At 37.2% G+C, this 24,194-nt stretch overlaps 1 protein-coding gene across 5 annotated transcripts in view; it reads right to left on the minus strand.

Annotated features, from left to right (window-relative positions):
* Positions 1-24,194, minus strand: part of NOL4 (nucleolar protein 4) — a gene marked incomplete at both ends in the record, with an annotated part of 194,080 nt that overhangs the window by 28,140 nt on the left and 141,746 nt on the right. For 3 of the 5 annotated variants that reach the window (XM_082499021.1, XM_082499020.1, XM_082499022.1), the window contains 3 exons: positions 6,171-6,284; positions 18,204-18,395; positions 19,145-19,324. In XM_082499021.1, coding sequence (XP_082355147.1) covers positions 6,171-6,284; positions 18,204-18,395; positions 19,145-19,324 — 486 coding nt within the window. The remainder of the gene's footprint in view (positions 1-6,170; positions 6,285-18,203; positions 18,396-19,144; positions 19,325-24,194) is intronic. The other 2 variants (XM_082499024.1, XM_082499023.1) reach the window with 1 other exon arrangement.

Below are 24,194 nucleotides of genomic sequence, written 5' to 3' on the forward strand. Positions count from 1 at the left end.
CTCAGAAATATAACCTGCACATTTATCCTTATCTCACATCATACCTTTTAACCTTATGATTAAAAAAAAAATTAACATTTATATTGAGCGAACTTTTTTGAGATGCCTAGCAAAGAGTGAAATACTTGAAGCAGAGATAGAGATGGAGTAAGTAATATTCTTGCAACTGCAAAGTTGTCTTGCAGCCATCTCCAAATACGATCTCATGTGAAGAATTAAAGTTAATCTGCATATAACTGATTTGTTCAGTGAAATTGTCTCCCATGTGCACATGGAAACATACACATACCCTAATAGATACTGATAAAGAATAGTTGAATTAAATCAAACTAAGCAAATTACAAATTTTACAATAAAAGTATTCTGATGTCTGTGCAGCGAAGGTATGAGTACACCACCTTTGTCAGGCTTTACAGTTGTCTGACTGTTGTTATTTTCAGTTGGTCTCTGGAATGAAAAGAAATTGTACCCTTTCAATTCACATTTAAAAAAACTTAAAATGCAGAAACCCTTTTTCTTATCACGTATATCCTATAAAATATTGACTGACAAGCACTCAGTGAAAAGCCCACTAATTTAAAAAGCACCAGCTCTGGCTGAGAAATGCCTTTGTTAGGATGGGAGATATAGAAGATAAATTTCATTTTCCTCTGAGCTTAAGCTCTCTTTGGGTTCAACTTGTCATTTGCTGTGTAACAACAAAAGAATCATACACTGTATGTCCGATTACTTGGGGCATAAGGATGAAAGAAGTGTATGTAGCTCACTCCTTTGGCTACCCAAAAACTCTGCATGCTATGGTAGCCCTTCAGTGATACTACTCACCGAAACAGAGGTCAAATTGCTAAAATAACATGGACTGAGTCCAGGAGATAATCCAGTCCACAGCAATCTTATGTGACCACTACTCTCCTATCTACAAATATGATAATGAATTCTCAAAGGTCCAGATTCCTAAGTAATACAAAACAACATGGTGCCAATGAAGCTACCTCAGTTTTCTAAATGATCTGGCTAACTATACATGACACATCCATAAAAAGGTCCATACGCTTCTACAGACGTCGTACTCTATGATTCGGTTCTTTTCCTGCTATCCCATATTCATCCTCCCCCCTGGCTTCCAGGTGCTGACATTTTGTCTCGATCGCCCAAAACTTATTTCAATTAGAAGAAAAATGCTCATTCATAAATTTTGCAACATGGCAGCATGCAAAAAGAACCAATTCTAAACGACAAAGCAATGAAACAAAAGGCAGCTGTTGTAAGACCCACTTGTGTCCAAATAAGGGTGAAGGCAATTTCTTCCTAGTATTGTTCTTATTTGCTTTCCCAAAGGAAGATTTCACCTTTTCATCTTCCTTAGTAAAAATAAAGGGGAAGGTCCTCTCGCATACTGATGTATATAAACTATTTCCTCTTAGATCTTCCCTTGAAGAATTTTCATTGGTCTTTTTGATTTCACACAGGACAGTAACAAGGTTAATCCACCTCCACTTTCCACAGACTACCATAGCCCAACACTGGTCCAGGCTGTAGTATGATGAGGTTTTATAAAAGCTACACCATCCATATACCTATTCAGAAGAAGCAGAGACTGACAACGGTTAAGGTCTTACAAGGGAACTTCCATTTGTGTGACTGACAACAAGCAGAGCCACAGACCCTCTGGAGCAGTGGCCCACAAAACAAGCATCCCAACCTCTGTTCACTCCCCAGGACAGTAATGACGGGATGACTTTCTCCAGACTTTTCTACTTATTTAACCATTCTTCTTTTGCCCAACAAAGACACAATTTAGTTTGTAAAGTGAAGATAAATAAGCCTGTACACCTGTTTACCACATGTAATGAATGCATGTAAAAAGGGCTGTATTTTAGCTCTACTTAATTTGTTTCATGACTCCCTTGTTGATAGTCCAGAACCTCCACTTCAGTGCAGCTGCTCCACACTGAATATTGCTAGAGATGTAATAAGGATCTTGAAGGATTACCCCAGGAGAGCATCCACTCGGAAGCACAGGAAATCTTAAGGATTCAGATAAAGACTCTTCTATTCTGACTGAAGCAAGTCATAGCAGGTCAATCCAATTATTGTTTCAACATTTTTTATCAACCGTGATGTAAAAAGTCCTCAAAATTCAAGACTGGTGTTACCCTTTTTCAGTATCCAGACTCAGCAGAGATGATTTGGAGAGCAACACAAAAGCTCTGCATTGCCTCTGTTCCCACGGCCTGATCTGGACTGTGGAAATATCAACCAAATCCAGCCCAGTGTCATGAGTATTTCACCAGTTGGCAGTAGTAGCAGTAAACCTATACAATTTCAATACATAAAGCTATCAAATTTGTGCAAGGGAATAAATTATTTTTAACATCAGGCAGAATTAATAAGTGGAAGCGACAGAACTCTTCAGTCAGGTAATAGGTATCAAATATGTGACTTCTCGGCACTTAAGCTACAGGCCAACCAACAGAGCTTGATCTCAAGATAATGAAAAGGCACTGAAGCTAAAGAAGGCACTTGAGTAACACCTAACACGGTCAGACAGCATTATAGTCCAAGCTACCATGACCTGGTAAACACATTTATATTCCTTAGAGAGAAGTCTCAGAAACTGACAGTGCTTTTATTGTTACGGTTTCAAAAACTACAGGAAGGTATTTGTCTCCTGACAGACAATATTACATTGAGTTTCCCATGATGAAATAAATAAGTTCCATGAAAAAAACTAATTTTGAAAATCAGCAATTGAGACCAGTGAGACCAGTTTTCATTAACTTATTTTTAAAATTGAGTTAAGAAATACAAAGATCATGTCAGTGGAATGTGAGGCCTGTGGGTAGAATAATGACTTTGTCCTGCTTCAGACTTAACTTTAGTAGACTTACCAACATCACTAGATCAGGGCTATATTAAACACTGCAGCTATCAGAAATACTTCTAGAAAATCATTCATAAGACGCAGTATTTGAATGCATGCAAACACACACACAATTGAAAAGCTTTCTTCTAAAGAAATAACAGATCTGTGCACGGGATCATAAGTATATAAGCCAAACCTCCATGTTTAACACTTGGGAAAGAAACAGCTAATAGTCATGAGCACGGCCAATACTCTGTTCAAAAGAAAAAATGAGCTCTTTTAGAATTTTCCATAGTTTTGACTTTTAAGCTAGGGGGTTTTTGCTGAGCAATCATTGAGATGGTTTTTCATCAAACCACTGTTAAAATTAACACTGTAGACAAAAAAATATTTAGTTTGGAAATTCATATTATTTTACTGAAGTACAGACTTCCATTAGGGACGTACATGCTACATGGTCAGAAATTCGTGCTCGGGGACAGTGTTATGCCAGGCAGGGGAAGAGAAATGGAGAAGAGGAAAGAGCATAAACAAAACAAGAAAAGGAGTTCAGGAAGCTGCTGAAATTTTGTCTTAGCTTCAGGACTGGGCATAACACTCGTTGTGTTATTAATACCTTCACGTTTTATGGGTAATATTCTGAAAAACCTGGTGGTGGGGATGCAAATTACATCTCACTGAGGCAGATCACCCCTCTGGAGAATGAAAGGCAAACCTTCACTGTGCTGTGTGCAAGAATAAAGCAGCTTTAATGCAACGCTTCCATTCAGCTCTGAGGGGAAGCGCTGAATGAGTGCTCTTACCAGGTCCTCTTAACAATCTACTTTCCAGGACTATTTAATGCTTGTCCTCCATTACAAGATCTCTTCTTATAATTTATGAAGTGGTAATTTTCATTATCCAAATCTTATTTCCCCTTTCCTCCTCCCAAATTTCCACTGAAGGATCCTCAAAGCCTGAGTCCACCCATGGGTATAATGCCCAATTCGGGAAAGTTATGTGTAAAAAGAAGAAGTGGAGACATGTTAACAACAAAACAAGGCTGCTTTTTCTTTTCTTTTCTTTTTTTTTAAGGCTATGGAACAGGAAAAACAACATGGTGAACTGAACTTTGTCAACCTTTGTTTAAGATGAAAATATTTCATTTTGGATACATGTAAGAAAAGTGATGGAAAATTTAGAGTAAGTAAAAGGAAAAAATAGGAAGAGGATAACCATAGAGCCCTTTTACCTACAAGGCACTCTCCCCAAATGTGAGGATAAAGTTCTACCTTCCATCTCAGCATAAGAACTGAGCACAGCAGTGTGTGTTAAATACCCCACTCAGAAATATTCTGGAATGCTTTGCTCTTGGTCTATTCTGTTAATGTCACATACTTGGAATAAATAATTAAATTTCAATGGAACTGGGGCTAGAACCAAGGTTTTCTACTTCTCTAATGACTTAACTATTCTGCCCTGCAGGGTAAATTTCTCACTGTAGGTTTTATGAAGCTATCTAACACACACTCCCATAATTTTTTCCAGCCAAAACTATTCAGCAAATCTATCCTGTATTCACAAATAGTTTTGCAAGCACCAAAGCTACATCAGCCCAGCTAACTTACTGTTTGCTCAACCAAATGGCTGGTGCAACTGTCTCCACAATGTTCCCAGAACTCACTGCCAAAAAGAGGGCAGAGCTGAAGGAAGTAGAACCCAGCACCAATTCTTCACAGGCAACTTTGCTACTTTAACATCACAGTTGTAATTAAGGTGATCAGTTTGGAGCCATTCTACCCACAGATTTTTAATTCTGTAATGAAAAATAAAGAAATGCCTCTCCCCTCAATGATAACACTTACCAAGTCCTTCTGTGACAGTAATGCCACGAATAAAAGAAAAAAATCCTATTAATACACTTTTTGAGTTCTGTCTACAGTTTTAAAATTGTTTGTGCTTCAACAGCTCTCTAGCTCCCTGGACAGTATTATGGGATTCTCATTTAAATCACTCAAAAACTCTGCCTCACCCTGGCTGCACCAGGGAATTTAGCTATTCATTTTGTGCGATGAAGTCACTGACTTTTGCATGAGTCTTTTCTAGTTCTCCTTGGGGTAAGGACATGGACTTTGTAGCTTTTTTTTTTTTTTTTTTTTTTTTTACTGAAAAATCAGAGAACAAATGAGAGAATATAAAACCTGCACAGTCTGAATGAGCACTACTTCTAAACTAAGCCATACTTAACTTTACAGTGCTTTGACATCCCATGTGATTTGTAAATCTTAAGGCATGTGTCCCGCAATAATGAAAATACTAGCAAAAAATATAACAGCAAAAAGAAATAGCAATATCCACTCTCAGATCCTAAACTATCAATGTATCAATACTAGTAAGAATGTTTTATTCAGTTAGGTCACAACCTGAAAGAACTCAATGGACTATGTATAAAAGGAAAATGTTCTTTAAAAAAATATTCTTTTGCACAAAAAAAAGTTCATTTACCATCAAAGAGGCATATTTTGCAACAACTGAGATATTAGTGCAATTTGACTTCGTGATAATCATGAAGGGAAATAAAGCATAATAGTTTTTGCAATAAGAATGTTAGACATTCACTGTATTTGTGGAGCAACTAAATAATCAAAGTCTGGAATGAGCTACCAGTTTGATTTTAAAAAAATTGAAAGAAAACATGCAATTCTCAGCAAATTAAAAATAATGAAATCCTAACATGCACTATAATAGGTGAATAATCGCACAAGAAAAAAATAAAATAAAAATTGATATGAGCTTTAAAAACTCGCTAATAAGTTAATTGACAGCATGTTGCTATATATCACAATAACTTTTCTGTTTCAGGCAAATAGGTATTTTCAGAAACTTACACTATTCCACCTTACATTTACAAATGCATACACATTTTGAAAGAGAATATGTGCGCAGATAAACACACTGACTCATGGATACATGCACCATTTCTGTTATTTATGTAAATTATACATACTGCATGTTCTGTTCCTTTTAATTCCAGTATGCAAATTACACACTATGCCCTTAAAATCTACAACCGTTAAAAAGCAAATATATAGCTTTATCCAGCTGGACATTACAAATATACTAGACACCCTCACAAAGCTTATGTAAATACAGACAAAGACACACTTGTGTATTCATTTAAAGAACCACAGCTTTTGTATTTTAATTATTCTTGCTAGCGAGAAACGTATAAGGGATTGCACCACCCTTCTGCATGGCATCCGAGGTAAATGAGTCCAGTGCATTTATAAATATGGATGTGGTAGACCCCCAAACAACACAGTACCTGCTGTCTATCCAACCGCATCCTTTTTGCAGCATTTCTGCTTTCACTCTCACAGGCGGAAGCCAGGATACTCTCTGCAACTGCTGAAGTAAGGTGTGAGGGAATAGGTCGTGACTATGAGAGAAAAAAGAAACAGAAATTATTTCTAGCATAATCCACGATACCCTTTTTCAAAGCACACAATACCATCACCTAGGCAGGAAAGTCCGCTCATTGATATGTAGTTTATACCAACAAAACAGGGAAATGGAACTTGTAAAGATGAAAAATGAAACTAGTTAGATGTTAAAGCTGCAGCTGATCCATAGATCCATGAGAAGCCCTTTCCCCCCACAGCTCTATTGTCCGGTGTGTTTAGTCTGGCTCATTAAGCTGTACTTTGAACAGACAGTGGCATATTCTCTGTGTTCCAGCAGCACCCTGGCCGTCTGATTCTTGTTAAGAAAACTGAAAGGCTTTTTATCCTGTACAGCATGTGACAGAGATGAGTAGTGTTTTTTTATAGCCATAAAAAAAAACAACAAAACAAAAAAACCCAAGTGATAGGGTTGAAACATCACTCAAAACATAACAGATTGTCAGAACATTTCAGAGCAGTCTCAATCTGTAGTATATGAATATTTGCATTTCTTGCTGCAACACGGCTGATGTGATTAAAATGACTTTAAAAAAAGCTGTTTTTCTTTTGATAATGCCAGCCTTCCAATAACGCAGATATTTTGTGGTTCAACGAGATACAGTTCATTTTTTCCAATTCAAAACCTCTCATTACTAATTTCATAGTATTTACACGTTTTAGGTTAAAGGTGCAATGAATCCCCAGAAAATAAAGGAATGCTAAAATCCGTTGCTGGTCTCCAACATGGTCTTCCCTACCAGTTCATTAAGAAGAATATTTACACACGTTTTTTTCCTAATTACATGCAAAACAATCTTTCTGAAAGATGAAACTTACAATAAAACTAATCTTCATTAAAATACAAAGACATATCTGTACTACCAAGGAAATAAAGAAAATGGGGATAATAACACAGATACTGATACACATATAAGCCCATTTCAGAAACTGCAATTTATTGAACCAGTTCTGAACTTCCATAATTTTTCAAAGCTTCATTGAACTTAAAAGTACAATGTAAATTTATACCTACCGAGGAACTGGCCGTATGTGGGGGAGGTTGGGGTGTTGGTTTTTTGGGGGAGGGGGGATTTTGTTGGTGGTGTTTGTTTGTTTGTTTGTTTTAAAGAGTTATACCTTCTTACTCCTAAAAGCATAAACATGAACCTGCTATGAAATGTCACTGAGTTTTGGAAGCAAGTTTTGAAGTATTCCCATTCAGTTCTTAGACAACCTTAGAACAGATTCATTATATTGGTTCCAACTGATTTTATGGTATTCATAACATTCCAGAAACTGAGGAGCCAACCATTACTAATATTACATTTTGCCTTTAAAAATTCAAGTCCATTTACTGCAGAATGCCAATTTTTTTATCTGACATTGTACTTTCTCTAATGCATGGGACCACAGTCTGTCTGGGACCAGAAGCTGAACTAGCTTTTAGAAAACAGACCAGGATTTATGGGTCTCCCTCGCTAGTGCAATAGGCTTTTTTCTCCCCACTCATCCACGAGCAAGCTCTCTAGCATTAGTGTAACAGCTGTGTAAGACAGACAATCAGAGGCTGCAATACTACAATAAAATATACTTGGATTCATTTGACAGAACAAGCTATTGAACTTTTTCCAGTTTGCACAACCATGCATTCCCATGCACTTTCAAAAAAAAAATCAGTCTGTGAGGGAGGGACACTGATGTTAAACCCTGGTGTCATTAAAGTTAACGGTACAGTACAAGCAGACACCTTCCTCAGAGCTCCAGAGGAGGGAGTAAGTCTTTGCTGAAGGTTTGCATTGACAAAGCATTATATTTATTATTCTGCCTCCCTAAAGTGGTGATGTTACTCTGAACGCGTTATTGCATCACTGTATTTGGTGGCCAGGTATCACTCTACATGCATCAGTTTTATGTATGTTCAAGGTACATTGACTACGTTGGCTGAATAGTCTCATTGTGGTCCTCTTGCAGTGGCCACACAATAACATCCTTGAAAAATGTTGAGTAAACACCTGCTTAATTCCTCCAGGTCAGATCTTTAAGTAGAGTTATAACCATACCTATGCATCAGTGGATTTTTAGAAGGTTACGTATGAGCCAAAAATTTAATGTTCTGAACAAAAAGTAAAACAAACCCAGCTTCCACCAGTTTCTTTGTTTATGGGAGAGAATAGGTTTATTGAGGTGTTTTATAAAATAAAAAATAAAGAGTTATCATAAAAATCAAGCAGTCACGTGCTTTTCTCTGAAAAGGAGTGCAATGGTTATGTGTTCATTGTTGAAACATTGAACTCAAAATTAGTACCTGCAAAAATGAGGAAATCTCCAGGTAATGGAGTATCTTCCTCTTGAAATATGTGTTAACCCATAATTTCTTTCACTCATCACTGCAGCTGGCTGCTGATATGTTCATGTCAAGAACTATCTAGAGTGAACCTTAGGGAGAATGTAATGAATGCACAGTTGAGTCACCTGGGGAATAAAATACTAGAACAAAGCACAGGAGAAAAATCATCTGATTAAGGTTCAGGTTCTATCAGCTTAACTCAGGCAGAGCACGAGCTTGGCATTGACTGAGAAGATGAACACAGTCCTCTGTCACTAGCAGCAGAGCTGTTAAAAAGACTTTCTGTTTCATGAAATGCCCTATCTGTGAAATGTCAAAAGATCAATTTTGAAAAGCGCTGCCTAAGAGGAAAACAAATGCTTTGAAATAACCACTTTTAAAAAGATGTTTTTAAATAAACTGAATGAATAGCCGCATCTTCTAAGCTCGGAGGCCCCTTCTGGCATAGCTTAACTTCTTCAACTTCTGTACTGCTGATTATTCATGATCTCTGTCATGACTACCAGCTATAAACCCATGTCTGTAAGAAGCTCAAGCATCCCAGTCCCTGTGGTGTTCTGAACATTTCTCAACTTCCTATCCAAGGGTGAGACACAAAGGCCTTGGGAAACATGGCAAAAGGAACATAATTCAATTCTGCGGAAGGGAACCTGAAGATCTCAGCCAAACCAACGTCTTCCACGTTCTCAGGATCCCTTCTGCAGACCTGAGCCGAGTGCTAGCTCCTGCATGTTTGGGGCTACAGCAGGAAATGTGGGAGCCAAGGAGTCCTTATTTCCAAGGGCTCCCAGGCTCCCCCCACAACCCCTGGATCCACAATCTACCCACTGGACTAGGAGGAAACCAGGTTTCATTTTACTGGAGTATGTCAAAACAGAAAACCATTGACAAACTAGCATTTCTTAAAGCTAATAAAAAAATTTTAAAAAGGCATAAAAAAAATTTGTGCCTGGCTTTCACTGGCAGAATGCACCTAGTGGTGTTTGATACATAATGTTCACAGCCCCAGTCTGGTATTTTTTTCACTTCACAGTGATGTAAATAACTATACTGTCATTCTGTTACTACCCATGTGTCAAACAAGAGAAAAGAAGCAAGCCTCTAAACTTCAGTCCACCAAAACAAGAGATTCACATGGCAAAATTAGAAGGCAGGATTACTTTTTTGTTGTTTTGAAACAATGGCAGATAGGAAAGAGGCATGTGAAAATTTTATAGTAACTTTCAGGTGAAGAGATGAATAAAACTTAGAGGGAATCTGGTAAACAACTTAATAGAGACCTTCTGAGAGGACTATATGCCTCTGTCCATCACACAGCAGCAGTATACAGAATTCCTTCGTATTTACTTGGAAACACAATACTGCTTGTGACTGCACTAAAACAGCAGCCACGTTTTGGATACACATCATTCTTTGGTTTTGTACATCTCTTTAGCTGACATGCAACTAACATTCAGCCTCTAACATGATGTAGAATGTCCTGGTTTGAGGTAAAACAGAACCAATTTTCTTTTCAGCCTAAACCACAACATAGCTGAAGAGCATTTTGACAAAAGGTGTAAGGGAAAGCTGCTAGATTTCACGTACATGCAGATGCCTTTGTTTTTAACATCTTCTGAAGGGACTGACATTGAGGAAGTGGTTGAAATTCCCTCAGTAGCCCAAAGGAGACCACCAACCACCTCCAGCCCTCTCATATTTGAAAATGCATTTCAAGGCATTTTAAAACTGGTTCTTGAGACCACCACAGAGGCTGTAGATGACGGTGATGACAAAGCAACAACACACTTAACCGCCATATTGGACAGGAACATTTGCGTGGTTTTAAGAGAAATCATTTTTTTTGCAAATTAATATGAAAACTTTATACACTCACCCCCTTATCTCTTTCGGAAGAGTGTATCTATTGACAGATACACTTTTGCGGACTTCTTAATGAAAAATCAAATTAGCTGACACTTCTTTGTAGTCAAGTAACTGTTGGTCTGCTTTAAAGAACACTAAAGCTAACGAAGATCTTTCCGTAGCTTTGGTAGTCTTGAGATCTGGCTCTCAACAACCAAACCGTCTTACAACAAGCCTTTCTGGAGTTATGGAGTAGTCGTCCAAGGTTGTTGATTTTCTTAGTAGTTGAAATTAGAAATCTTTGGCCCAGATTCTCTAGAAACTAGCTCTATCAGTATAATCTCTGATTCTTTAACATAAAAGAGACTACCACTTTCAAAATGCTGTAAAATACCCATTTGCAGTACACCAATTGTATACAGTATCATGAGTTATTCTGTTTAAAGTGAGGTATCTTGGCAGGATCTTCAAGGGAAACATAAAATACCCTTTTTGGCTTATTCACACAATTCCTTTATTTCTATAAGGAATCTAAAAAACTGCTATGTCCTAAATTCAAATGTACATTTTTGGTTTAAATCTACCAATTATTGATATAACAGATGACTCACATTGCAGTCTAAACCACTACGAGCAGTATATTTACCAAAAAGAAGTTTGCAATCCGCTGCACGTGGTGTTCTCCTGTGGTTAGAGATCTGTTGTCTCTAAAGTTACGACCTTGCATTTTTGTAAGATATCCGGTATTTACTTATAAATAAAAGCCAAAGCTGTCATACCAAAGCTTGATCTAGCTACTCTCAGACGTCTTACACCAGTCTTACTCAGTTCTGAAAAAATAGAACTATCTATTATGTCAGATAATGGACACACATGCACACCTGCTAAAATGCCAAAATTTATAACCTGACATTTATGCATAGATACTACCTTTTAGTTTAGGCCAATTAACACTGAAGACGAGATCTTTCAGTATAAGACAGTTGCCAACACATAAGCATACAAGTTACTTCATTTTGCTCATAGAGACACTAATATAAATGTATGAACTCTAATAAAAACGCACGAATAAGGAAGTATTTTAACTACTAGTCAAACTTGAAAATGAATAGTTCTGAATTTTCCAAAGTGATTGGGCATTTAAAGGTGAAAATGATTGCCTAAGACGTCTCACTGACAGTAACTGAGTTTTACCAGAGCTTTACCACTAAGCACTTCTTTGTATGTTGGGCTCCTAACAACATGATACTCCCTCGTGCTCTCCTGCATGTCAGCTTTTTTCTCAGGTATTGCAAGACCCAGTCATTTCCAAAATGAAATACTGCATATATGCCACAACTCTTTCATAATAACTTAGTAAGATCTAACACAATGTGTTAAAATCCCCAACATATTTATATCAGTATGCAATACCTAAACAGCATATTTTTTCATAGAAAACATCCAAAATACTTTAAAGACAGGGTACATATTATCTACAAACGAGATTTTTTACTCAGTGTAATGCAGTGAAATGTATGACACAGAACTGTCCTACGCTGCACAAAGGATCCAGAAACCTTTCCGCAGAGTATTTTTAAATTTACAGACTGAAGCACAGTACTGCACTCTATTGGATGTACTTTCATAATTGTTAGTGCAGAATAGTGAAAGATGAACGACCAGACTGGCATTTTAATGCTCGTAGCACTGCGTTTCAGACTGGGTTTTGATACATTTTGCTCAGTCTTGCAGTCCTGTGATAAATACTCAATTGTAACGCCTACTAAGGAATTCAAAGAACTAACTAGAAATATTTTCTTAAATGGCAGAAGAGGCTTTTTAAACCGTTCAATGATGTTCACATTACTTTTTTGTTGTTGTTTTCAGCTTTAAAGTACATTTAATTAAGACATTGAGTGTTGCACCTTGATTATGACAGCACCTAAATATAGCCATCTGTCTAACTTTATTCACCTAAAACTCAAGTATTTTGTCTAAACTAGTCATCTAGGCTTCTTTTTTGTTTCACTCAGACAGCTATCTCCAGAAGTTGACTCATGAGACAGCTGGGGATGAATCATCTCTCTGGACTGGTTCATCTAAGCATTTTACTGATTGCTAAGGGAGCCCAAATCACCTAATTTCTCTAGCACACTTAGGTAAGATTACCTCTGTCCCAAATTTATCTGGTATTTCAGTGTGACAGTGACCCCCAGGAATTGTCATGCTGAACTAATTCCTTCTGAGTTAGTTGGGGATTGTATTGGGCACTCCAACAGCAAACAGTTTACTAGCAAAACTCCAGAAGACTAGGAAAAACTGAGTCTGATTTAACATTATTTCCTGTTTCCTCTAAACAAATACACTGAACTGGCTCCCCTACTCTTAAGCTACTGGCACAAATCAGCTAATCAAGTAATATTGCAGCAGAGATCTTGATCTAAGTCAGAATCACATCATAAGAAAACCAGACATATTTACTACTTTTTTTCTGATCTCAAGCTTACAAGTAATCCGGGTGAACATTCTTTTTAAAACGTTTTTTCTTCTGTATCAGAACTTATTGCCAGTTTGTAGGGGTTTGGTTTTTGTCTACATTCAATAAAAAAGTGAAGCCAATGTCAAAACTGCATTCCTATTTTTTTGTCTCACAGAATGTAAAAGACTAATTACTATCAGGTTGCTAGGTATTTTTCATTTTTTAGTCTTCATTCTTTTTCCAAATATCATGCCTTTTTCAAAGCTAACTTCTTCACATTTTCCAAGGTTACTGGAAAAAGCATAACTTCCTCTGCCACTCACTTTTCAAAAATTGCCTATACTTGCAAAAGTTATTGAAAAGCAAAAGGTATCTGAGACAGATTTAAAAGGCAGTTCTGAAAAATCACATCAGTATTCACTTAACTGTTCGGGGGGGGGGGGGGGGAGAAGATTTAAGAGCCTTAGGGAAACTATTTCTAGATTATTATTTTTTTTAAGGATATGCGAGACCTACTGCAAAAAGTCAAAGCTTGTCAGAGAGTAGTTTTGCCCTTTTCCAGCCAGGTTGTCCATCAGACTTACATAAGCTGACCACTGTCTAACAAGGGTGAGATGCTTAGAAAGGAAAGTGACGAGTCAACCAAGTTTGGGGTACAGTACAAAGCCACAACTCTATTATTATTTGTAGATCTTCATGTAACTGTTTTTGTAATAATTTTCTTAATGCTTCCCAGCTTATTAATCAAGATTAGGTATGCATCCCTAGATCCACAGACCCTCATCTTCCCGAAAATGCTTATGACCTTTCCAGCCATAAAAAGCCTGGAGGACTGAAAAGCCATGTGACTGCAAGAGCAGCTGGACTATTCAGCACCAACTTCAGTAAATAACGAAAGCTTCCTCTCTCTACAGCTAAAACTTAAAAACAGAGGCTACATATCTACCCTGAGAAATCTTAACAAGTTTCAGAAAACATACCCCCTTCTGAAAACCAGTCGCCACCAAAGTTCCTCAGTCGCAATCAGAAGCACTCCAAGCCACCAGACACATTTAAAACACCTCAATCAACACGTGCAGAGCTGCAAGTCATTAGAACACCTCTTACAGCCAATTGGCACAACCAAATGACAGAAGCAGTGAAAGATACAGAGCTTGGTTATTCATTACCACGGCTGGCGATAGGACAGAAGGAGCTGGAATGAATGATACTGGGATCTAACCGAGGAACTGTCTTCAGGCATACTGAGACTTTTCCTCTCTGACACATGCAAACTTGTCACCAGACAATGAAAAGCATTTATGACTAGCCTTTTCTCTCCAATACATAAGAACACTTTGCTCTTTGGTACTATTGTTTTGTATTACAGGAGTGCCTAGGAAGGAGGGTTTCCTTTTGCTTAAACAAAAGGAAGAATCTCTTTCTGAAGGAAAGTTTAAGACCTTGCTTACGCATAGAAAAAAATGGCATAACTGTGAAAAAGATACTGTAAGATGCAGTTTCAAACTGACAGCAGTGAGACTGATGACAGGAGATTATGAAGATGGGAGGAAGCAGATCATAGTATGAAAATGAATTAAGTCAATTCAATGCCATTTGATCATTTCTAACATCTAACATTTGATCATTTCTAACATCTAACATTTTCTGGACTGTAACTAAATATATAACACATGTCCTCAACAGCAGTCTAGTATCGTTTTTTAATTGGCAGTTTTCTATGGATAGAGAGGCTGGGACAAGTCTAAAGGAATGGATTTTAAAAGTATTAGTTAAACAGGTCATTTGACCCCTTCAGGGAGAAGATTCCTCTTGTATAGCACGTATAGGTCACAGAACACTAAATGTTTAAAAAGGAATTCTCAGTCCTTCAGAGAGAGGCAGTAATATTTTTTTTTTCTTTTGCTTATGGACTAATGAAGAGAAAAAGAAAGAATTTCTTTAAGAACATTAAGAACTTTCAGAAGTTCACAAAGTGCTACAGCATAGCACAGGTGGAAGCACAACCTAGAGATCCCATCCAAAAGCCGGTGATTTCAGGACTTGACAAACTTCCCTCCCAATGAAAGATTCTGAGCAAGATCATAGAATTTAGTAAGAGAGCATTCTCAACAGTCCATAAGCAAGAGACAATGGGAGAAGAAAAACAATCTTACAATTCATGAGAAAGACTTTGACAGTGCCTTGTTGAGGGATATGCTTCTGTCAGAATGAAAATGAAAGTGGCACAATTACAAGCTGAACAGTCAAATGAGGAAAGTATTTCCATTGCAGAAAGATAACTCCTCAAAGGAATATTTGTAACAAGAAGCTATGCGAGCTGCCTTGGAGTCCATGGACAGCTATCTGTCATAAGTAGAAGCAGAATAACTATAAGCAATCTCTTAAAAATATTAATACTAAGAAACACGTTAATTAACAATATGAACACTCATGAGACTGAGCCTTTCCCATTGCCTCAGAGCTAGAACTGGCCTCTTATGCAGCAAGAACTGTCACTTGGATTACAGATGGCAAATAACTGACAGAAGCAGGCTTCAGGCATGCTTTTTCATCTTTACCATGCAGTCTTACACTAATTTAACTTAATGTTTACGTTTTCTCTTCACTTTACAATATGTCGCTGTAGTAGCTGCACTGTTCCACACACAGTCTGAACTGTCATGTGCCATATATGAGATTATTCTTTTTTTCTCTTGCAAGTAGATGCTCACAATGTAGCATTCTGAACCTGAACAAAATGAAAAACTTGTGTTTAATATGACTATAGCAAAAAACATCTCCTGTGGAGGTTATTATCTGACATCCTATTTAATATAACAACTGTAGCACTATTGCTCCTGAGGAGATCATTATCCTGTTTTGCTATATTTGAGGGTAGCACCTGATTCAAATCAACACCGACATGTCCTTTCATGATTGTTTTGAACGAATGTTATTATCCAGACAAAGTGATTCTTTGCCACTGTCAAAATGGTAAGGACAGCTAAAATAATCATACAGTCAAGTGCCTCTGTCTGTGGTAGCATTTTTTAAAACTGCTTATAATCAGAGATGCTGATACAGTAATTTAGAACTCAGAAAACAATTAAAACCAACAAATGGATATGTATTACACTTCAGAATTACTCAAGACATAAACATAAAACACAACTTATTCTCTTAGGAAGTTAATGGGAGCTCCTCCAAAGACTTTGGATAGTCTTTGGCTCGTTTTCCTACCTGCAAACAGGGAAGCAGGACAGATTTCCCTTCAAGCCCTTTCAGGACTGAAATCTTTAGCATGAGCTCCAGTTCCTTGTCACTTCCACTCAAGGGCAGCAAAGTCAATATTTTAGAGTGTAATTTATTTTTTTTTTAAAGAAATAAAACCCATCATAAACTGTTGCAGAACATTATAAAAATAGAGAATATTTCTGAACTATAAAGATTGCCCATTTGGACCATGTTCCTTGGTAATCTCTGCTCCTTTTCCCCTCCCGGGAATAAATTTGATCCTGCAACCTTTATTCATATGAAAGTAACATTGGCAAATGTGCACTGAAGCCAGGCCAACCTAGCTCTTATGGGTCAGACTGTAAGCCTGTTATTCATATTGCAAAACAGTTGCACAAGTCTTTCAGAGGACAAAAAATGAGCCAGTTTACATAACTGCTCATCAGTGTGAATAATGACAGTAATGAGGCCATAAATTGGAACAGTGAGGAGACTTGCTAGCATTGCCTAATTTTGAAAGCATTTTCAATTGAAAGTACAGCAAAATAAAAATATTTGGCACCGTGAAAGCTGAACTTGATGTTGCTGCATTATTTTCAGGCAGAGTGAGTAGATGCAATTTGATGCTACTTAGTGTATCATAGAAAATATTCACTTTCTGGTTTTCCTTCTTTTATTTTGGAAGACTATACAATCTGACATGTACACCACCAGTCAATCTTTGGCACTTTTATCTGTACAGATGTCCTTTATTCTACCTGTCTCTCTTCATCTTCGTTTCCATTGTTCAGAAACAGTGTTATCCCAATGTTTCAAATAATAAACCCATGCAGTTGATTAGAATCACAAACACATTAAAAAAATTAGTTTCCATCTTTGCTTTTTGTGTTATCCAATCATGGTCTTACCCTACAAATAAACCTGATATTTTATTCTGAAAACTTTTAGCTAACATCTTAAACAACATATGGAAATCATAAGTATTCTGCAGAGACTGCAGGAAAGAGAAAGACAGAGAGAAATAGAGAAACAGTAAAATTCAATCAACTCCAGTATTTTTTTAATGTAATCAATGGGTTTGCAGGTGATTAATTAAAAAAAAAAAAATGATATGTTAAATCACTAAATGATATCTATTTGTAATGATGAAGTGATTTTCTTATCATCTAAAGGCCAGAGAGATAGCTAAGACAGATCAAACATAAGGTGTGTAGCTACCTAGTTTCCTCCGACTTTCCTGGGTTTTGGAAATACCAAAGTTTTCAAGGATAATGAAGCTGCCAATTGGTGACAAGACATTATTTACCCATTCTTGTGCTACTGAGTAATATTAAAATATTAATGTCTGAAAACAATGACAATTGTATACCATCATAATGTTCATGGGTTTCGGTTCAATTACAATTACTAAACCATTGGGATGCTCAAATTGTAAGTTTGTTGTCTGTGTTTTAAAACTATTTAATGTGTTTTGCCCACCCATATATGAACTGAAAGATTTCAAAGGAGTAACTTTTACTGATAACTAATAGGCTAAAATGTACAAAAAAAAAAACCCAAAGCCAAAACCATTGCCTGTGTGATGTTACTACACTGGGTATTTGCTTGGGTATAGCATTTCTCTAGCAGGACCTAATTTTTACAGAGCTCGCAGAAATCCAGTTAGCAGAGGTATCTTAAAGAAAAATCCATGTTACTGCAAGACTTTTCCAGGCAAAAATCTCTAACTGTAACCTAAACTAGGAAATAAGTCACTATATATGCAATTATTTGGTTTCCCTCCTTATGCCTTGCTTTCTTTTTCTTTTCCTATATATCCATACTAGTTCATCTTGTGAACTCTGGTGTCTCAAAGCATTTTTAAACCAGTGAACAAAGGAAATAATTTCAGGAAGAATGAAGGAGGGAAAAAGAAACCTCTGACCTGGTATTACCAAAAAAATAAACAAACAGAAAAAAGACACTAAGATGAAAACAAAATAGTGCCATGGATTTACATATGGGGTTTTGATGGAAACTAGGGCTGGGTTTTAAATCAAAACTCACCATCTCAAAACCACTTCTTTTCATCCGCCTGCAGGACTTGAGGTAAGTACGTATGCGTTTTCTGGCACGCTCTTGATACTCAGGGAATTGTCGCCTGCATGAGTCAATGATAGCCTGGATCTTTTCTTTGGGCTGCTTAGAGATTGGGACCATTCGGTCCAAGTTTTCATCTACAAACAGCCTGACAAACATCTGTTGGCAAGAGGGAGACAGAGGAGATGGGTTTGGAGGGCGGCTCTCTTCTCTTCCTAGCTTCCTGTCTTGATTACTGATAGGAAGACATTTTTTCTATCCACTGAAGAGCTTTGTAATGGGAAGCCAGAAATATTAAGCAAACAGTTCTTTAAAGGGTTATTTTGGGGCGGGTGATTAAAAAAAAAAAAAAAGACAAGAAAAGAATAGTCTATAGGATACAGAACTTGTGAGATAAACCAGAACAGATTGTGAAAATAGGCACTACTTAAGTTTCATTATTAACAATAAGCTGTGATTGCTAATCATTTTATTGAACTGACTCTCACTTTTTCTTTGTTTGAACAATTGCTTGTGTTTTCATGCATAATTATATACATTGGGAAAACAACAGAGAACAACTGACCACTGGAATGGTCTTCTGATAAACTAGCTACAGCCTCTTTCCATTCAGTGGGTGAACATGCACATACACACATGCACATCCACACACACGGGCGCACACACACACATACAGAACAAAGCTTTGTTTTCCTCACTGGTAAAAATGGCACTCTGCCTTAAAATTCTAAATAAAACACAGTAAATCTGTCGTCTGTTGGCAAGACTTTAATATGCATTAAAATAATAATTGAAATAAATCCTGGAAATTAAATTAATGTGCCTTTAATATTGTCAAACGTACCCATAAAGAGCAATGTCAAAGGAATAGTAGAAGTAAACAAGACACCAAGTGCAAGAGGACTTACGTTAAAAGCTTTCAGTCGCTCAGCTTCTACCCCATCTGATTCATTAACCTTCTCAGAATCTTCCTGCTCATCATGGTCATCCTCATCCTCATCTCCTCGATTCAGAGACAGATCTTCAGCACCTCTGCCAACACTCTCATTCTTGCCAGAGTCATAGCTTGAATAGCTATGTGCAGGGGACTGAAAATAGACAAAAAGAATATATTTGTAAAAATTCACCATGAAAATAAGGTCTACTCATCAAAAATGCTTTATAAATATTTAAAGAATTCCATGATTTTTTTTATTCTTTGTTCAACATAAAGTGCTCAAAATCCTTGTAAGAGTAAACAATTCATAATAATATTAATTTCAGTACTTAAAAAAATGTGACCAGCAGCAAATTCAGTAAATCAATTAACAAATGAATTACCTACGACAATTACAGTTAACATGAGATCTTTGTCATACAGCCTTGTTTAAGTACTGCATACAGAAGTTTCTTACAAATACCAACTTCTTTTTATTAGCCAAGATGTAAATAAGGGGCAGTTGATTTGCACAAAACTCTAAAGGATTAAAAATTACACATTTTAAGGCAAATAGGACTTAAATAGGAAACATTGTTATTCATCCAATCTATAAGAAATATTATCAAGAGCTGCAATAAGTTATTCAAAACATGGAGATGATTATGTTCTAGTTTCACTTGCAAAACCCCAGAATGAATTAGAGATGCGTAGGTTTGTTAACATTTTGAATGCTTTCATGGGAATCATATACTAAAACCATTTTCTCTTTGCATATTAGCATTCAGAACTTTCCCGAGCAGAAATTCAGCTTACTGGATAAAACAGATGACCATCTCATTAAAGTGTATCCACTTGTAGGACCAAAATGTTTTCAATTACCAAAAGTCAATACTGTGCATCTTTCCTTGCAATATCAAGACTTGTCACCTGTTTCCTCTGCATACACTTCAAACCGCATACCACAAAAAGACATCACTAATAAAAAGCTTTCTACAACTTAACACTTCAAGATCAAAGCTTTCCCCCAGTCACACAAAAGTATCAGAGAGTATCTTCACCAGAGCGACCAGATTCACGTTTAGGTAATTCAGAGCACAATTTTACTTCTATAATATTTTAATCCTGTAATATTTCAATATTTTCCTTTCTTGCTTCAAAGCATACTGTAGTCTATTAACTTCAGAGAGTCCTGAATCAGATGCTACATGAACTCCACATACACGCTTTTTTTAGGTGCCTCCTGCCTAAATGTCACCAAAAGTCAGGAGCATAACGCCCCAACCAAAACCACATTTCAGATACTTAAAATCACATGCCTTGATCTATATTCTGAGCTTCCTAAAATTGTCTTTATTTCAGGGTGTTTTCACCAATCACAGAAAGTAGCTGAGCAGTGAAGTAGGAGGGAAAGGCCAACAAAACCATTCATCTTTAAGGTATGCTTCTCGCTTTACATTCTTACTCCAACTCCTTTTTTTTCTTCCCCTATTTTCATCTCTATCTTATTTTGGTCCTCTGTAAAGCATCAGTTTTGGAGTCACTCCCATGCATTTCCTTGCCTTGTTTTAACAGCACTCACACTCCAAGCCTTCCTTTTTTATCTGTCCTCCCCAGACTATATTTTCATAGTACAAATCCACCGGAGTTCCACTTTTTAATCCCTCAAGCATCAGATCTTGCAGCCTCTCTCATCCCATTCCTTGGGTCTCTTCACTCTGTAGACCACTATCCATTCCCTAAGCCCTTACAGCAGATGTAGGGAGAATGAGAAAACATTAAAAGAAAACAGAAAAGCCAGCCTCTGGATATAAACACCTTCAACAAGTAGCAAGCTCAGCATCACCTTTTCTCTTCCTACAGCCTATGACTACGAGTTATGAGGCAAGTAATTAGCCAGGGTTCAGGATGGCAGCCCTGAGATGGCATGACAAGAAAAGAGTTGGGAGAGCAGAAAAAAACCCTGTTCCTATTCTTGACATACTGACATTTTGTTCTGGGAAGATGACGAATTTCTACATTGCTGCCCATTCGGAAAACCCTTCCTTGCAGGAGGTGTCCATTGAACTATGAGGCATTAGAAGAATATGGTTCCATTTTGATAGCAGATAATGGCTGTAACTTATCAGAGTGTCTAGCATATATAAGCTACAATATTTAACCTGACCAATGGCTACCAGAAGGCCAACAGCTGCCACCTGGTAGCCTGTTACAAAGGAACAAAAGTGATTTTCCTTGATCCTGAAGAGATTCCCAGAAGAAAATTTTTAAAAAGAAAGTTACAATTAATTAATTGTTACAACTATCCTGTGTCCAAGCACTATGCAGTAGAAGATCTGACCTAGACTGCAAGACTTGCTCTTTTGTACTTTGTTTCACCTTGTACTATAGTTATACCGCATACGGAGGGCTTCTAGATAATCAAAAAGCCATTTCATGTGCTAGGCACCACATAAAGCTGTAGAAGCTACTGCCCTGAAGAACCCTACTGTCTGAAACCCTTGTTCTGCAAACACTTGATTTCGCATGAGTCATTTCATCAGACTAAATCCAATTAGACTACTCATGTGCATAAAGTTAAACAGATGCAAAACTGATTTCAGTATGTACATATGTTTGGGCTGGATGCCAAGATCACAAATTATGCACCAGGACTGAGATTTGCTTTTGTGAAGGGAAGAAATTCAGGCCATAATGGATTAGCTGTGTCTCTCAAAAATGCAATAGTAATTTAATTTTTAAGGAAAGCAATGCATAGAGAGCCTTTTCCAATGTCTTCTCCAAAATATTTATTTCAAGAACAACTTTAGCATCTTAAATGAACCATGGAGAATAACATACTCTGAGAAAGTTGCATGGCAGGAATCCCTATTAATTCATCGTGGATTTGAAGACTGTGTACAGTACCAGGGAAAAGGCATTTTTTTCTTAGCTGTTGAGTCAGCAAACTGAGGGAAGAGGTTACATACAAAAGCCCAGTTAAGAGTAAAATCTCTATTTTTTTTTATTTCTACACAGATGAATACTTAGAGAAGGAGCAGACTGTTTCACTTGTGTTGATTCTGCAGTTGTGCAAAAGTTGATAAGTATTTTCTTTTGGTATTCTTATTACGCAGCTGCAGTGCTAAACAAACATGGAGTAGGACAGCAGAAGACAACTTTTCCTCAGTACACAATCCCCAATTTTAGGTCTTGCATTGCCCTTTCAAAAGGCTGCTCCCACCTTTGCGAGACAGGAACCTGCTCATTCAGATTCCTGTACACCCCTTAGCACACTTGTATGGTCTTGCAGTGAACTAGACTGGAGAAGTCATCCTGGTGAAAGAGTTTTGGGTTTGGGTTTTTTTTTTTCTTTTGCCAGTCTGGTTAAGACCAGTGTCAGCTCTTGGCTCCAGCTCACCACCTGAAAGCATAAACCCTTGTGCTGACAGGAGAGTGTGAGCACAGAAGGGATAGACAGAGCATACACATCTCTGTTGACAGAAACGCAAGATTAAAGCAATCATGGAGGGAAGCATTAGTAGACACAAGACGTTTCAGAGGTGAAATCTTTGTGTTTAACAAATGTGGGTTGGAAAAGAAAGTGACAGCAATGTAAAATGAGAAATTATTCAAGAACAAATGAGGCCAAGGCTAAGGCCAAAAGTATTGCCTCCCCCAAACATTTAGATGATTATAAAGTTGTCTTAAAAATACTCAGATGTTGATAGGTATATTCTGGCTGCTTTGTCCTTGCCCTTTTCTGAAGGTTCTGAGTTCATTATTTTAACTCTTCCTTTAAAAAATAAGTACTGGACACTTCTGCTTTATAAAAACAAAAGGAAACGTTCTTGCCTAACAACCTGCTTTCAGGAGTTTGTGATATGAAATATCAACATCTTTCCAATACATTACAAGTCAGCAACAAAAGTTGCCTGAAGTAAGGTAAGTGTCAAATTGTACAATAAAAGACCTGGGAGGACATCACTGTGTCATCTAGTTCATCTTGCTGCCACAGAACAAGGTCAGAAGGTCATTCCTGACCACTGTCTGGTTGTTATCTTAAGACTTCCAGTGACAGAGATGCCATGCATCCCCCCGGCAATCTGTATCAGTATTTCACTGTCTTCAGAATTATTAAAATATTCTTAACACCCACCTCTGACTTCCATAAACAGTATTACGCTGATTTCTTTTTCACCTTTCTACCACGTATTGCAATGGAAGACAGGTGTACCTGGAGAAAAGAGCATTCTCTTCCCTCTTTACAAGAATCTTTCAGACATTTGAATACTGTTATCATGTCCCTTCCCCTCAACGTTGTCTTCCCAATAAATTCATACATGCTGTGAAACTCATGTTTTCCAGATTTGTATTCATTGTTACTGGTCTGCTCTGGATGTTCTTTTTTTGGCCTGAAACCTTCTCAAACAGCAACTCCCAAAACTCCAAAGTGTATTCCATTTGAGGTCTTTCTATGGAAAAATATATTAATTTATTGCTTGACTGATTTCTAATAAGCTTACAGCAGAAATAGCTTATCACTTTATTTGCAAGATAAAAGAATACCCCATACGTGCAAAAGATAGTAATACAGAAACCCCACAGCTGCCAACAGAAGTCATGCTGTTATTTTGTGAGAAATAAAGCAGAAGTAATCCAGAAAATTAATAAATATAAAATCTACCATAGTGCCACAATGCCTGGTAGGCTCAGAGACTGGTGTATGGCCATCAGACATGGTTTGGAGGATGATACCACATGAACTCATTGCAGGAGGCTTCTCCCAGCAACTGGCAGCAAGAAACTCTTGGCTATCTTGGTGACTGTACAAAGAAGGCTGTTGATTACTGGACCAAAAATTATTCAGTGATGGAAAGTTAATTGCTGAGGCTGGTTATATGTAATGACCAAAAATTGGAAAAATCATGGCTTTCTGATTTTTTTCTTAAATGCCAAAATGGAACAAAAGACCCCACCTTTTCAGGGAAAAAAGCCTCTGAAGATAACAGATTTTTTTTTTTTTAAATGAAGCTTCATTTTCCACATTTATGTTACATTTT

Source organism: Vanellus vanellus (genome assembly GCF_965231255.1).
Source record: "Vanellus vanellus genome assembly, chromosome: 2".
NCBI lineage: Eukaryota > Metazoa > Chordata > Aves > Charadriiformes > Charadriidae > Vanellus > Vanellus vanellus.